The sequence below is a fragment of the Stereum hirsutum genome (assembly GCF_000264905.1).
Source record: "Stereum hirsutum FP-91666 SS1 unplaced genomic scaffold STEHIscaffold_13, whole genome shotgun sequence".
Classification (NCBI taxonomy): domain Eukaryota; kingdom Fungi; phylum Basidiomycota; class Agaricomycetes; order Russulales; family Stereaceae; genus Stereum; species Stereum hirsutum.
In genome coordinates, this window is record NW_006763143.1 from 409,508 (window position 1) to 424,800 (window position 15,293).

General features: G+C 50.3%; 5 protein-coding genes across 5 annotated transcripts; 3 read left to right on the plus strand and 2 right to left on the minus strand.

The window, feature by feature from the left end:
- The first annotated feature begins 1,391 nt into the window (after positions 1 to 1,391).
- On the plus strand, positions 1,392 to 5,171 carry STEHIDRAFT_83294 (uncharacterized protein). Its single transcript, XM_007307366.1, has 12 exons — positions 1,392 to 1,668; positions 1,883 to 1,946; positions 2,005 to 2,107; positions 2,166 to 2,213; positions 2,297 to 2,344; positions 2,409 to 2,530; positions 2,612 to 2,634; positions 2,726 to 2,821; positions 2,868 to 3,309; positions 3,377 to 3,452; positions 3,534 to 4,055; positions 4,131 to 5,171. Exons 1-12 carry the CDS (start codon positions 1,452 to 1,454, stop codon positions 5,004 to 5,006), a joined length of 2,637 nt encoding a protein of 878 aa, XP_007307428.1. The 5' UTR covers positions 1,392 to 1,451; the 3' UTR covers positions 5,007 to 5,171.
- A 288-nt stretch (positions 5,172 to 5,459) lies between these two features.
- Positions 5,460 to 7,346, minus strand: STEHIDRAFT_63359 (MFS general substrate transporter; the record flags this gene model as incomplete). The annotated part of the gene is made up of 5 exons (XM_007307240.1): positions 5,460 to 6,054; positions 6,116 to 6,248; positions 6,315 to 6,688; positions 6,746 to 6,857; positions 6,923 to 7,346. 5 exons carry the CDS (start codon positions 7,344 to 7,346, stop codon positions 5,460 to 5,462), a joined length of 1,638 nt encoding a protein of 545 aa, XP_007307302.1.
- A 1,975-nt stretch (positions 7,347 to 9,321) lies between these two features.
- On the minus strand, positions 9,322 to 10,251 carry STEHIDRAFT_63272 (Co-chaperone Hsc20; the record flags this gene model as incomplete). The annotated part of the gene is made up of 3 exons (XM_007307236.1): positions 9,322 to 9,473; positions 9,552 to 9,786; positions 9,856 to 10,251. 3 exons carry the CDS (start codon positions 10,249 to 10,251, stop codon positions 9,322 to 9,324), a joined length of 783 nt encoding a protein of 260 aa, XP_007307298.1.
- Positions 10,252 to 10,619: 368 nt separating this feature from the next.
- On the plus strand, positions 10,620 to 12,546 carry STEHIDRAFT_113450 (uncharacterized protein; the record flags this gene model as incomplete). Its single annotated transcript, XM_007307367.1, has 3 exons — positions 10,620 to 11,026; positions 11,407 to 12,223; positions 12,292 to 12,546. The coding sequence occupies 3 exons, from the start codon at positions 10,620 to 10,622 to the stop codon at positions 12,544 to 12,546; spliced, it is 1,479 nt and encodes a 492-aa protein (XP_007307429.1).
- A 1,576-nt stretch (positions 12,547 to 14,122) lies between these two features.
- Positions 14,123 to 14,931, plus strand: STEHIDRAFT_159881 (uncharacterized protein; the record flags this gene model as incomplete). The annotated part of the gene is made up of 5 exons (XM_007307368.1): positions 14,123 to 14,189; positions 14,254 to 14,402; positions 14,466 to 14,618; positions 14,684 to 14,762; positions 14,819 to 14,931. The coding sequence occupies 5 exons, from the start codon at positions 14,123 to 14,125 to the stop codon at positions 14,929 to 14,931; spliced, it is 561 nt and encodes a 186-aa protein (XP_007307430.1).
- Positions 14,932 to 15,293: the final 362 nt, after the last annotated feature.

Genomic DNA, 15,293 nt, shown 5'->3' on the forward strand with positions numbered 1-15,293 from the left:
AACTGAGCAGCGATTACACTCACCGAGTAATTGCAATATGTGGTGGTCGTCTTCGGAAACGTGCTAACATGAGGCAGTGGAGAGCACTCAGGCAGCAGCTCTCGCTTCGAATCACAGCCTCACAAGCCTCCTTTCATGATTCGTTGTGGCGTGTGCGCCAGAAGGCGCACAACGTCGATTCTATCATAGAGTGTTTGAGCAATGAGGACATGCTTGGATATGTTGTGCCGTTCACAAATTGTTATGGTGAGGATGTTGAACAGAATCAACGTCGAGCGCCCTCCGGGATTTGCCGATTTCTTTCAAGGTCCCAGGCGGACAAAATATCTCGCGTGCGAGATGCCATTTTGGCACCCGATACTCACCCTATTTGGTAGACCTACCTCATTGGCGGGTGTTTTCCCACACAAAATTCGATTCGGAACTCAAACTCGTTTTCAAACTCGTTCTCGACCTCAGAATTCGTTGGGAATCGTCTCGCCGGCCGATCAGTGCGCGGTGAGATGCAAAATGGGCAGTTGCATCTCCGAAAGGGACCCTCACGCCAGCCGACCCCAGGACACGCAAAAGAAAAGAAAAGAAAAATGATAATGTCACGGTGGCCAATATCCTGCCTCCAGCATTGAGTCACCTGAAACTCTCATCTTTATTAGTTGATGTGCCTACACGGCTGCAACTGGCTCTCCTGTTGGGTGTAGACACCTTTGCCACCTGAAGTAAGTACACCTGAAGTGCCGCACCTCTGGAGTCCGAAAAGTCCGCCTATAGGCCTATAGCGGGCAATTCTTTCCCCGACTGGCGAGGGTATGTCTGCGGGGTCATAAAGTCTTGCACACTCTCTTTGCATCAATTGGCATGTAGAACTGATATTCAGTGGAGTGCCTTACGCTTTAAAGGCATACACGGGCAATGCATGCGCCACCTACAGGATAAGATGTGGCCCCGGCAACCGGCACCTTTGATGCCGAATATGGGACACTGGTGGCCCCATCGGGCACTAGTCTCCCACAGACAGACCTTGGTGTTGAAGATAGGATGTTCAACGTGTCAAGTCGGGCACTCTCCATCCCTGTATGGCCTTTCAAACTGGGAGTTTTAGTATTATAAATGAGTTTTGAAAACGAGAATGAGTTCTGACAATGAAAACCAGTTTTGGCATCAAGAACGAGTTGAAATATGGAAATGATGGTTCGGTTTCTGTCAACAGTGCGAGAACGTCCCGATTTGATTAAAAACCGGTCCGGAAACCACTGTTCTCATGCGAATAATTTTGTCCGGTGAGGACCTTCATATCTTTGTCCGCCGGAACTTGAACAGCTCACGTTCATCGTCGACGTCGACGTCGACATCGACAACTTGCCAATCCAAACCCTCACTGTTTACTTTGCTTGCTATCATCTGTGCTACTGCATTGATTTCCTAGCTTTTTAACCTGGAAATCTTCTTCAGACATGATAATATCGCGTCACACCCTGAAGCGTCGCATCCTCGCTGCGACTGCCACCTCGTCCGTTACATCGACTTCTGCCAAAGCTGGTTCTATCTCTGGTATCAAACGTGAAACATCATCTTTAGCGAGCCATAATGATATCACTGCGACACGAAGAAGAATGATCGATGGGTTAGGACCCACGGAGCCGGGGGTTAGAAGATTCGCTTCATTCGCCGGTGAGTCGTCTTCGCCAGGTTCACAATGGGTTTCGAAGGGATAAGTCAGGGAACCCAACATGCTTGGGTACCCTGGTACTCTCAGAGTTCCTCACACCATATATTGAGACACCACAACGCAGAATGAGCCTACGTCCGCTGAAACACCTGGCCCAGCCGCTTTTTCTCATCTGTTATGTCACTTTCTAACTCAGCAAACCGGCGCTTGTATCAGACAGCCCATCCTTGCCTTTATCCCCTCGGAAACCCCACTTCGACAAGATACTCATAGCAAATCGGTGCGTCATTCTTTCTCATTCATTTCACCAGACTGAGTCCATATCCTCGATATTTCAGTGGCGAGATCGCATGCCGTGTAATCCGAACAGCGAAGAAGCTGGGTATCAAGACTGTCGCTGTGTATAGTGAAGTCGATGCGGATTCGATGCACGTCGGTTTGGTACGTAACCCTCCAGTCTTCAATTAATATGATATTTCCTAAAGATATGTTCTTCTAGGCCGATGAGGCATACTGCATTGGGCCCGCCCAATCGTCCGAGAGTTATGTGAGGGGAATGTCGCATCCTGCCCTCTGTCTCAACTAGTATCCTGTACCAGTTCAACTGATGTGTCTTTCGTCTACATATAGCTTCGGAAAGACAAGATCATCGAAGTCTGTCATAGGAGCGGCGCTCAAGTATGGCTTATGTACTTTCTAGACCACACTTCACGTTTCTTTATTGATTTTGTGTGATTGCCAGGCTGTTCATCCTGGATACGGATTCCTGAGCGAGAACGCCGATTTTGCGGAACAGCTTGTTAAGGAGGGTATCGTGTTTATCGGCCCTCCAGCCAGCGCCATCGTTAGCATGGGATCGAAGAGGTACGTAGCCTCATTCTACTTTCCTTTATGTCTCTTTACATGGCCCTCTTTGTTTGGCGACTGACTTTTGTTCCTTTGCAGTGAATCGAAGACGATCATGTCCAGTACGAACTTGCATCCGTCTTCTCTTCCTCAGCCAATATCTTGTGCCTCATTCCCTCGAACCTCGTCTTGTCTCTCAACCTAAAACTGTAGATGCTGGCGTGCCTTGTGTCCCGGGATATCATGGGACGAACCAAGACCCCGAGTATCTCTTCGAAGAAGCACAGAAGATCGGCATGTCTCTCTCGCGTTCATTTCTCTTGCCGTCCTTGAATTCATATTTTTTACAACATAGGCTTCCCTGTCCTCATTAAGGCCGTCCACGGCGGTGGTGGCAAAGGAATGCGCACAGTTTCTCCCCCATCTAATACAACAGAATGGGATTCCAGAACTGCCTTCCTCGAAGCGCTACAGTCCGCCCAGCGAGAGTCCTTAAAGTCCTTCGGCGATGATACAGTTCTCGTCGAGAAGTACATTGAAAGACCGAGACATGTGGAGGTGCAGGTGTTTGCGGATGAGAGGGGCGACACTGTCAGTCTCTGGGAGAGGGATTGTTCGGTCCAGAGGAGGAACCAGAAGATAATTGAGGAAGCGCCGGCGCCAGGACTTTCGCCGGAGTTGAGAGCGGATCTGAGCGAGAAGGCGGTTGCGGCCGCGAAAGCGGTGAATTATGTAGGGGTGGGGACTGTTGAGTTCATCTTTGACAATGATACGAATAGGTTCTATTTTATGGAGATGTGAGTTATTTATTACTCCTTTCCTATATGGGGCTGCGACGCGAAACTGACACCGATACGATGACAGGAATACGAGATTGCAAGTCGAGCATCCCGTTACAGAGATGATCACAGGCCTTGATCTCGTTGAGTGGCAACTCGAGGTGCGCGTCATTCCCTGTCCCCTAAACATCCTATCCGAGATTCCTTCACCAGTCATAGTAACTCTTATGTTCGAATCATAGGTAGCAGCAGGTAACCCGCTCCCGATGGACCAATCCTCCATCCCGCTCGTAGGTCATGCCTTCGAAGCGCGTATATACGCAGAGAACCCCCGCAACGATTTCCTGCCCGACTCTGGCCGGCTCCTCTACCTCTCCACTCCAACGCCTACACATATTTTCGCTCCTACTCTTCCTCCAGCTACGACTCCTATTCTCCCGACACACTCTAATAACGCCGATCTTTCTCGCATTGCAGCTCTTGCGCCCTCGACACCTACACAAACATTCGGCCCGACGCGTTTCACCCCGTCCGTCCGCCTCGAACAAGGTTTCACACAAGGTGCCCAGATTGGCGTGTTTTACGACCCGATGATCGCCAAGCTTGTGGTTCATGCGGAGGATAGGACAGAGGCGCTGAGGGTATTGAGGAAGGCGTTGGAGGAGTATAAGGTTGTGGGCGTGAAGACTAATGTGGAGTTCTTGAGGACGTTGGCGGGATGCGAGGGCTTTGTGAAGGGAGAGGTTGAAACGGGTTTTATCAAGGTGGATATACGACCCTCCTCGTTACCCAAAGGAAGATAATGGTAGTAATTGCTAACACAAATTGTTATTTCCCAGAAACATAAGGAGGAGCTGTTCCCGCTCTTGGACGAGCCGTCAGCGGAGGTTCTAGCCCAGGCAGCGTTGTACGTGGTGTTGAGAGACCACCCAGCCATGCCTTCGTCCGCGATACTTACATCTCCATGGCTCACCCTGCCCTCCCGACGATTCGGAGGAGACATATACGAACGCACCATCATCTTCCAATCCGAAGATTCGTACTCCCCGGATTCTGACTCTCTTAATACGGCAAACACGGTAAAAGTCAAGTGCCTGTCTTCCGGTCTCTTCGACGTTATCGTTACTACCACCGATGGCAAGGAGACAGAGTATAAGGGAGTGCAAGCAAAGCTAGATTCCTCGACCGGAGGGACAGCATTAGAGGCCATGTTGGATGGGAGGAATGCGAGATCGACTATTGTTTCTCAGGCCCCACCTCCCGCTGTCCCTGCATCAACTTCACCGGCCACTATGGAGCGTTTGCACGTCTTCTCTCCCTCCTCACTCTCTGAATCCAACACTCAACAACGTCACACCCTCATAATTCCTACTCCCTCTTGGCTCCTCTCTCTCGGCTCCGATATCCTGTCCCACTCCCACACCAAAGATCTCGGAACCCTTCGTGCTCCTATGCCCTCCCTTGTCGTGGACGTGAAAGTCGAGGTCGGACAGAGAGTGGAGAAAGGGATGGTGGCGGTGGTATTGGAGAGTATGAAGACGGAGACGGTGGTTAGGGTCGATGTAGCGGGTGTGGTGACGAGTGTGGGGTGTGGGAAAGGGGAAATGGTGGAGGAGGGGAAGGAACTGGTAAGGGTTGAAGTTGAAGAAGTCGATAAGGTCAAGGAGGCAGATGAAGGGAAGGGTGTAGAAGAGGTGCCTGGAGCTGCGATTTGAACTTTTGATCGGACTATTCTCTCGGGAACTGAGATAAGTGTACAGGTGGTCACAGAAACACATGGCCGTGTAAGTATGTATGATAGTAAGACTGTGTATATGGAATTGTACATATACCGGAGCTGGAACAAGGCGCACAATGTTCAGTAACTTGCTTTCAGTGGCAACTCGATGAAAGACAGCGCTGGGGTCCAACTTAGGCCACCCTGAGCGCTCCGGTCCCTGCCGCTTGATGGATTTGCGCGAAAGAAGGTTGAACGATGTTGATATTATTTTGACCGCGTGAAGACAAGAAAGGTTCACAAAAGCAGATGATGGGTGGCGGCAAGTAGCAATGTTATGACCAAAGAATAGCCCTCCAGTGCAGGCCTATACATGTAATGCTAACATGACTGCATCGGTGTGGCGATCTCGGTCGATCACTAACCACCGGAAGTACCACGCCATCCCCACCTAAACATTCCCTTCCCCCTTCTCCAGGTCTCCTTCCCGCCCAGAAATCTCCTCTCTCAACGTTTCTCTATCGGCCTCGTCTGGTTGCTCCTCTGGATCCTTTTCCGCTTGTATATCCCTCAGGAACCTCTCCGCCTCTGCCGCATACTTGCACCTCTTCCTAATTTCCGACCCATACCTATAAAACAGAAACGGGAAGGGCACGCACGCCAATGCCAGAAACGCCGGGACAGTGCTCGCCCAATGGATCCCCAGATTCTCGAACATATAGGTCGTGAATAGTGGGAATGCAGCACCAAAGAGGGACCGAAGGACGGAATTGGCGGCGAGAACGGAAGCGGCATATATGACATAGGAGTCGATGAGGTAGTTGAAGACAGAGAGGAACACGAGGACCATGCCGAAACCGAAGGGAGCGGTGGCGATAACGGAGACAATCCAGTGGATGGATGGAGAATTTGTCCATGCGAACCAGAATAGACCGATGGGGAGGGCAAGGCAAGAGACCATGGCCGGGTGAAGGCGTTGTTCCGGAGGCGCCTTGCCACCAGCTTTGATAGCAGCACGAACGTAACGTTTGTTTTCGTAGAAGATACTGCGTAGAATGTGAAAGGATGAGATGAAGTTTCGTGGAGATATATAAAGGGGCGACGCACACGTAGAGGATGCCAGACATCATGCCCATAACGACGCCGATAAAGGGAAGGGCACCGATGCCTTGCGACCATCCGCGCTCCTCTTGATATACAATCGGAAAGGCTCCGAAGCACAAGTATAGTGTTCCATAAACTGAAGTCATTTTATATTCGTTAGCGGGAGGTAGTCGATGAAGGCCTTTATCGTAGTGAAACTTACTGATGGCCATATACAACGAAAGCAAAAATACAATTGGCTCTCTGATCAACAGCTTCCAAGGCCTACTCAAAGCGATACTCATCGTCCGACTGAAAGTCTGCTTTCCCCTATCATAATCTAACTGACTGAGGTACACCTTTCCGGTGATCTCGCTCAGTTTGGCGGCTCGGCGACGTAGTAGGACGGGGGCGTAGGTCTCAGGGATTATGAGTGATCCTGCGATCCAAAGGACGCCAGTGAAGATGGTCATGAGACCTTCAACCCAGCGCCAGCCTTCGGTCTCACCAAGGAAGCCGCCTACGATGGGGCCGATGGCGGGACCGAGAAAAGGGGCAGATGAGAAGATTGCCATTCCGAGGCCACGTTCGTTCGCGCTGAGAGTCTTAGACTTAACAAGGCGCAAACAACAACACAAATAACATGATACGCACTCGAAAATGTCTGCAATGACACCGCCTGAGTTGGTGAGAGGACTCGAACCAATCGCGCCCGCAAAGAACCGGAGTACGAGGAGAGTCTGGATATTCTGCGCTCCAGCTGCACCTAGAAGATAGAACGACTTTTGAGCACCGCGTACTAGACGACAACAGACATCCAATTGAACATACCAGCATTGAACGCTGTCAAACCAGCAAATGTCACGAAGTACAAAATTTGCCTCCCGTAAAGCTCACTCAGCGGGCCCCAAAGCAACGGTCCAATCGCAAAGCCCAATACGAACAAAGAGACACCCAATGTGATCAACTCCGTCCCAACCCCGAATGCCTCCATCATCTCCGTGATCCCACCAGTGAACGCACTCGAGGCAAACGTTACTGCTAAAGTCGCGACGGCACATGTCACTGTGACGAGCCATTTCTTCCACTTCTTCCATGTTTTTGGGTTTCGTGGATCGTGTGGGATGAATTCGATGCGGTAGGGATCTTCGGGCGTTCCGGATCCCGGGTAGGAGTGGTGAAGGACCTTGTCAGTGATAAGAGATTGGGAGAAGACGATTCGCAGATGTGAGATGTTGTTGTATGGCGCGTGCATGAATGAAATATCTGGCGAGGACTTGGAGCGAGGATCAGGACCTGCATAAGTGTGCTGTGAGGGTATTGACGGAGGTGGGCCCCCCATTACGGCCAAGGATATCCTTAAAATTAATTTACGGATGGCGGGAGCGTCCCAAGAGAGGAGAACGACGCAAGAAGGCAACAGATGCGAAGGAAGGAACGACACACGACCTCAAGGAAGCACTGTGGGTCGCCTTATAACTAGCAGCAGCCCACCGGCAGTGATGTGGCGCAATGACAGGACACGCGCAGTGTATCCACACCAAGATGGTGTACGCGGTCAGCCACTGAGCGTCGTCTATATACCGATAAGGATCGCTATTTAGACAGGCAGCACAGGGTGATAGATTGTCAAGTACGTAACTTGCCTACGGGATATTTGGGGCTGACTATGCAAAGTCGTCGATGGTCAAGCGGGAGATTTTCAACAGATTATCCCTTGACTCGTAGAAATCCCCTGATCTGGTCAAGTCCTTCAGGTTGAAGGCTGCTCTGGCACTAACATTGTAGTTACCGGACTGTGCAGATCTGCCCTGGTCCAGCAGTTCAAGAACGCCGTGAAATTCCTAGGATACGACTTGCAAAAAGTCAAGCATCAAAGACGTCTGGCGGCCTCACTTCAGAGAAAAGTTTCGGCTTAGACGGTAGAAATGGATAGGCCCACGGATACGGTTATGAATCGGAGTCGCTGCCCGAGGTACTTATTAACTATGGGAGGCGATAACATTGAATGTCAATCGCAGGGCTTGCGTGACAGAGGAGGCAGTCGGATGAGCATAGATAGAGTGTTATGGAGGTATGATGGCCAGCCACGGAGAATTTCATTCAAGCCCAGACTCCAAATCGGATCGCATTATTTCCGGGTTGGTCGGTGATTACATCATACAGCTTCCTACTCCCGCCACACAGTGGCACACGTCGAACATCTTGTTTTGCAAGTCCAATGTGGCGAACATATCCGCAGTTGCCCCGAATCTCCCTGAAAAATACTCCTGATCGTATTGTGATACTTATTCTTAAAAGCTACTGTTACAGTATCGCGCACCGCACCCGTTCTCTAGTTGGCCCACCTTCAAATTAGATGGCCCACTCAGACCTTCACTCCAGTCGTTCTTCTCTGGCCGGCTAACTACCCAGACGGTTGAATATAGCCCGACCCACACACAGGTAGTGTAAACCCCTTCGGGGTCCACATACGTGCCGCATCTAGCGCTTCATTTCGTGTGGAGGGCACCTACGAAGTTCGACATCGCTTGTGTTCTCCCATGGAAGAGTTCTGGCAGGGTGATAGCGGCCGCTTCTCTCGACTTACCGTCTGCCCAGTGCCGCCTCCCAGTGCCACCCTGTATTCCACGATCGCACTCGATTTCTGATCTTGCTTCTAGGATCTCTTGCTGATCTGTTGACAAATAATGTCACGAAAAGGAATGGTGAGGGCACAGAGTACGTGCTCGTTCCGAAGGGAAGGGTGAAAAATGCGTCGAAGGACGATGTGCGATGCAGACAGGTGAATGTGGCGGGGCACTCTTTGGTACAGACCCTGCCTTCCACATTTGATACTCGGAAAGACCCCAAAGAAGGGCAAGGTAGGATTCACAATGAAACCTGGGAGAATAGCTCACAGGAATAGCCTAGGGTTCCGTGGTCGAGGGACCTGTGGATGCAACGGTCTACTGAGGTCGGACGAACCGTAATATGAAGAGAAAATGTTTAAAAAAATGAGACGAAGAAAAGTGTCGGCTTAGGAGCAGTGAGTGGATGAGCAGAACATGGACAGCACTGGCTCGGGACCTGAAGACTGCCAGCGACTATGCGCTGGGAGATAAGGTGCGATGTCGAGTTGCATATGTATACTAGATGGTCTACATAGATGATTTTACATGAGCTCTCAAGTGGAAAAGCGGGTGAACATGAAACTGCACAACGAACCCCGCGTAGAGTAGTAATTGTCGTCAATGCATACTATTGCTAGTATTAGGCCACTCCCTGGCCGCGTCCTCTATGGTTTGCAAGTATTTGAGCCTCACAGCAGCCTCCCTTGTCAAGGCCCAGTTCTTTTGGTGAACAGCGTCCTCTATCTCTTGCAATACAGCTTCGATCTTGACTGTACGTATGAACCATCAGCCACACAGTAATAATCGGAAGGCTGGAGGAGATGTAAGACGACAGATTGCAGACATACGCTTATTCGTATCCCTGATCTCTGTCATCTGCTCTTCGTCTGTAGCGTCCTCTATCTCTTCTCTCGCCTCCATGACCTCCATGATAAATTGCTTGTCGTCTAATTTATCCGTTTCCTCGAGGACTTCGACACCCTCTTGACCAAGGATATATTGCACGCGGGACACAGGGTTCAAGAGGACTTGATAGGCCGTGTTCACAACGGACGACAGATATCGGGCCTTGTCCGCCTTTTCCTATTGATTTCGTCCGCGGTAAGCTACTTCGTGTTACGAAGGCGGGAGATTTGAAGAAATGGAACGTACCTCCCCTCGCGAAGCCCAAACGTCTGGATGAATAAACCTCTGTACCTGCCTGAACTTCTGCTGTAGTTCCTTCGCGTCAATCAAAAAGGGGTTCGAATTTGGGTCTGTGTCCAGACCTAGAATTTCGTAGTATGAAACGTCTGGGAATTTGGACTCGATGTGAAAACACTTTGGGCATGCCGGTAGAGGCGTTGGAAGAGGGTTTCCGCAGGATATACACGCGCTCTTGCGTGGATTGGGTTTAACGGAATAAGCCCGTAAGGCGTGTGGTGATGTTGGTGAGGGTCGTGAGCGGTCAAGAAACAAGCCTGAGTGAGGTGGCGGATGGTAGTGCGGTAGAAGAGATGTGTGCCGGTGACAGAGAAGAGTCCGTAATGCTGGTCTGCAGCGATACATGGGGGTTAACTCTTTCGTTAAGAGACAGGTACAGTCCAGTCAAAATGAGACTTTATTATGAAGTCAAAGAGTCTTGTTGTGGACGAGAATAAGTTAGAAGCGAAGTCTTACGGAGGAATATTCATCAGAATAAGATGGATATTTCCGGCAAGAGTTGACGTCACTGTTCGAACTTCCGTGTATACACGTCGGCACGCCACAGTGGCCCTCTTCCGTTCTATGCCTCTACCACCATCACAGCTGCCACCACACTCTTTTTAGCCTCCTTCTTTCTCGATAATTTTCTCATTTCTAACCATCTCTCGGGCTATACCACATATTAACATTGAATGCCAACGTCCCATGCGGCATCTTCACAGGACCATGCTATGGATCAATACCTCTCTGTCCCCTCCCCCATACCACATGCGGACGACCCATCAGCTGCAGACGCCGCCCGGCTTCGTCTGCGACCGAAGAAAAGTATCCTCTCGTTGATTTCGATGCCAAGTTTGAGGAGATCTAGTAGGCGGCTCAGCAAGGCTTCGACTGCGTCCCTAGGCGCGAACTCGGATGCGGAAGGCAGTTGGGCGGGGAGAGGAATAGGAAGGGGGAGGGGGAGGGCTGATGAGGTGGTAGAGCGCTCTATAGGAAGAAGTGACGTCGATGGCGCTAGCGTGGTGACAGACTTGGTCAAACTGGACGACGGCTTGGCCAGGGGGCACGATAACTCGTACTTGGACGATGAGACGAAGGACGTGTATCGGTGGGCTATGGTCTACGAGAACCAACGCGGGTGAGTATTCCACCTTTTCCAAGCCGTATATTTACAGTATACTTTCTGGACGATTAGTTGCGTCAGCCAATGTGGCTTCCTTTGTCCATCTGAATCTTCTCGGGAGCTATGAAATTAACACGTCCAATGATCATCGGCCCGATGAGTTATCACAAAATCTGCCTCTTGGACGGATAGTGTGGTATATCGCTATGCGGATCCGACTGTTTGCTAGCTTAGAGCTCTCAAATATACTCTCTATATATAGCTCTAAACCTTGATATGTGCAGCTAGGCGTTTCCATGTCAGGAACCCGCCTCCATTTGTTCTTCAGAACCCTCTGCGTACCCTGTGTCATGGTTATTATGGATCGCTAACAACACATATTTCCTCGCTCACAGAATGACACTATTCTCAACAGCATACTACTCCCATGCTTCCCTCCTCCCCACCGATCCACCAGCCTACACCCTCCCCTCCGCCACAGCCTCCCGTACCTCCCCTCGAAAAACACAACCACTCATCAAACACCTCGAATCCTACCCCCTCCCCGACGGAACGTGGCGTTGGGTCTCCACTGCATGGATGATCGACATGCGTGACGGTGGCTCTGTACAACACGACGGTTTCGAATATAATTGGTTTTTTAGGAGGGGAAAGTGGAGGGCTGAAGTGGGGAGATTGAGTAGCGGAGGGTTGGTTAGGAGACGGAGGTGGGTAAGGTTGATGATGCGCCCTGGGCGGGCGAGAGAACCATGTCACGAGGGAGTGGAGCGTGCTGAGGAAGAGGAGAGGGATACGTTAGGAGTAGGGATGGGTGGAGAGCAGAGCAGAGTGAATATCAGTCCGAGTAGGGGTGGATCGTATCCTGCTTCTGTCATTGAGATGGATGTTGAGGAGGATCAGAGACTGATTCGGGAGGTGTGGCAAGGGGATGCGGGTGATTGGGAGAGATTGAGGAACCTGATGAGGGGGCTGGGAACGGATGGGAAGAAGTTGGAGGTGTGGAGGGATTGGTTAGGCGTTGAGGCTGAGGCTATTCCAGAACAAGAGACGACAAACGGTGATGTGAAGAGGGGGAAACAGAGACAGAAACAATGGACTGAGGACTCGCAGGTTTTACCTTCGGAGAAGACGAAGGCTGCGATGGATGCAAAAGGTTCAATCGCTGAGGGTCGGCCATCAATTCGGGATGTGGTTAAGGTGGTGCGAGAGAATGTGCGTGTTATTCCTCTCCTTTGAACTATTTATTTACATTTTCTGGCTTACGTTCCCGAAACCTCCAGGCCGAAGACATCTTAGAGTCGTTCATCTTCCCTGACTCAAGAGCACATTTCATCCGCATTCTGGCACGCGCGAATATACTTCCGGAGCTCATGAGTGGTCTGCCTCCAGATTACAAGACTACCGCGAGTGCCGTCGACTTTTGGAGCTACCTGGACGTGGAGGGCATGAAAGAGGTAGAAGAGCGGGTGCAGAAGACTTCTGATGTAGATTCTGCAGCAGAGGACGAGGACGAGACTGCACAGGATTCGAGTTAGAATTCAAGGTCTAATCGAATGGTACACGAGGTTTGTTTTATAGTGCTCGCTTGTTGGGGCAAGGTCACTGGCCCATCTGCTCTGCCAGTCACCAAAATGCTCAATCTTTTCGTTCCCCATTTTTGCTTGAATTTTTCCGGTGCTGCTTATATTACCTCACCCCCTTCCCATCATCCTTCTTCTTTCCATGATATCCTCCTTATGGACGATTGGCATTGGACAGCCACGATCATCGCATCGCACATGTACCATACACTACATACCCAGCATGAACACTCACAAACCTGGATCACTAATTGTAATATACACAGCTGGATATTATTTCTCAAACAACCCGAGTCGCAGTTCGGGGATGAACGCGTTCTCTAACTAGAACAGGTTTTATACGCTTATAACTTGCTGGTACAATGGCGGATTTATTACTTGTCAATTGGAATTCGTTTCTGCCAGTATGCCGCGCGAAACTTCTTATTTGTGTTGCCGCTCTTGAGCAAAAAATATCATGTGCATTCTCTCCTGTGCACACCAGCAAGCGCGTCCAAGGGATACAGACTCGGACGCCGCTACTACGACGACTCGCCTTTAGATATGCCCAAATACCTCCTGTCTCAGACATGCAACTTGTGTGATGATCACGTTAGAGCGCCCGCGACAATGAGAAAATGGGAGCAGAAAGAGCTTCAGAACCGTATTATGATGCGTCCAGCATGAAAATCGAAGTCGATACCTCTACGGTACACGTTCCGACGCGGAAGATGTCAGGAAGTAGAGTATCAAACACAGCCACGGAAGCTTTGTGGCGTTCTCAGAGATCAATCCATCAGCTCGCCTATCGGGGCGCTGCAAAGCGCCGGCCACAGTCGCTCTTTCGGAGGCCGCAAAGACGACAGCTCATCCTCCGCTTGACATAAGTACACATTAAATCTTCGTTGAACCCGTGCATATACCACCGTGTCATGATGTACGATATCGTCGAGGATTGACACCGTAAAATCTTCAGGCTGCTCAACGCGTTATGGACGCGGAGGACGACATATCGTTGAGTCCTCCCTCGCGAATATGTATAAAGAAATCAACCCATGACGCCCTTATATAGAATTGAGCAGGAATAGAACAAGTAGCTAGGAGCACTGACCTCTAAATATCGCGAGCGCGATGCAACGGACAGATCTATGGCACAGCTGACCGTGACGATCTGCCATTGAAACTTGGAGACCCCAGAGTCGAAATGGAAGCCCCGCTAACCACAAGCGCATTCAATACAATATTAGACGGTGAACCAAGCTCATAAGGCGAGCCTGAGTTGCAAGGAAACTTCACAGCAGCGACTACCACTCGCGGCGGGGAGGAAAGAAAACACGGCCAGGCGCCAAAGCAGCGACTCTCACGTCTGCCCGCCTTCACGGGATAATCCGATTCGGGGATGATCGGGATCCACTTGGTTCGGTGACGGTGGCGACTGGTGCAAGGCTGGTGGGCGACTGCCTCATCTCTGGGAAGAATAGCGTAACGGTTGTATCACTCATATATGTAGGTCGAGTTCGCACTGGAGAAGCACAGACCTCTTCCGCTTTAAATGGCACCCAAGATCACACTCGCCGCTGCTGAGCTCGTAGGCACAATGATCGAAACTCTGATCCTTGGTACGCTCGGAGCCTTTTCCATTATCTTGATGAACTGATCATTTATGTGCTTACACTCTGGCAGGGCCTTACCTTCTAGTCTTCTTGACCAATGGCTACTTTACGATTCGTCGCACAGATCCTCAACGTCCACGAACCTTTGCTACGACACTGAGAACCAGCCTTGATCCGGTGTGTATTGCTTCCGCAGTTATCTTCATTTGCATTATATCCGTGAGTAGAAGTTTAGAACCGGTATCTGGCTTACTCAGTCGCTCACGCTACTCTGTTGTTGAGCATTGGGTTCTGAATATCACGAGAATGTTCGACGCGTTTGTGCACGGTCAGGATGGTAGTCCGGATGCATTCTACAGAAACACCTCGGACGGAAAGTACGTGGCAAAGAGTGCTCTGTACGGTCTCGAGGTTATATGTGCCGACTTCATCTTGGTGCGTTATTCATCCTGTCCAACAGTGAACAATCCATTTTCCACTCATTTAGCTCACTTTGAAAGATATATCGGTTATATGTCGTGTGGAGTCATTCGTGGAAGATATGCGCACTCCCAGTCATCGCCACTCTAACGACATTAGGTGAGGTGGGCACTATGGTCAAAAAAGTGTTCCGAGCTCACGATTTGTCGACAAAGGCATGGGAGTGGCGATAACGTATCTGTTTAGTGCGGGAACCGTGGCAGGCAACCCGTTTGCGTCCATACTCAAGCCTCTTATCACAGGTTTCTTCTCCACTACACTGCTGTAAGTGATTGCCTCTATTTATTTTTCCCTACGCCAATGTCAGTGTGAATGGCCACGCCGATTTGTTCAGAGTCAACCTGTATTCATGCTGTACGTGCACACTGCTCTCAACTACGCCACAAACTGACCGTAAAAGTGATGCTCAAAGGCCTCATAGCATACAGGCTTTGGAAAAGTTACGCATCCGTCAGACAGTTTGATCTTGACCACCCCTCCTCGGTTCCCGTAAATCAGATTCTTCCCTTTTGCCAGCTCAGCGTAGAAATTAACGATTTTCTTATCAGAGAATCCTGCAAATTATCATTGAGAGCGCCGCAATATATACGTGCGTTGTCTGTGCATCTTGACTCCTGCCGCCACTGACAT

Coding starts and splice junctions, on each gene's coding strand:
- STEHIDRAFT_83294 (XM_007307366.1), top strand. CDS start 1,452: ATGATAATATCGCGTCACACCCTGAAGCGTCGCATCCTCGCTGCGACT. Junction 2,214..2,296: donor CCCAATCGTCCGAGAGTTAT/GTGAGGGGAATG, acceptor GTCTACATATAG/CTTCGGAAAGACAAGATCAT. Junction 3,310..3,376: donor AGGTTCTATTTTATGGAGAT/GTGAGTTATTTA, acceptor ATACGATGACAG/GAATACGAGATTGCAAGTCG.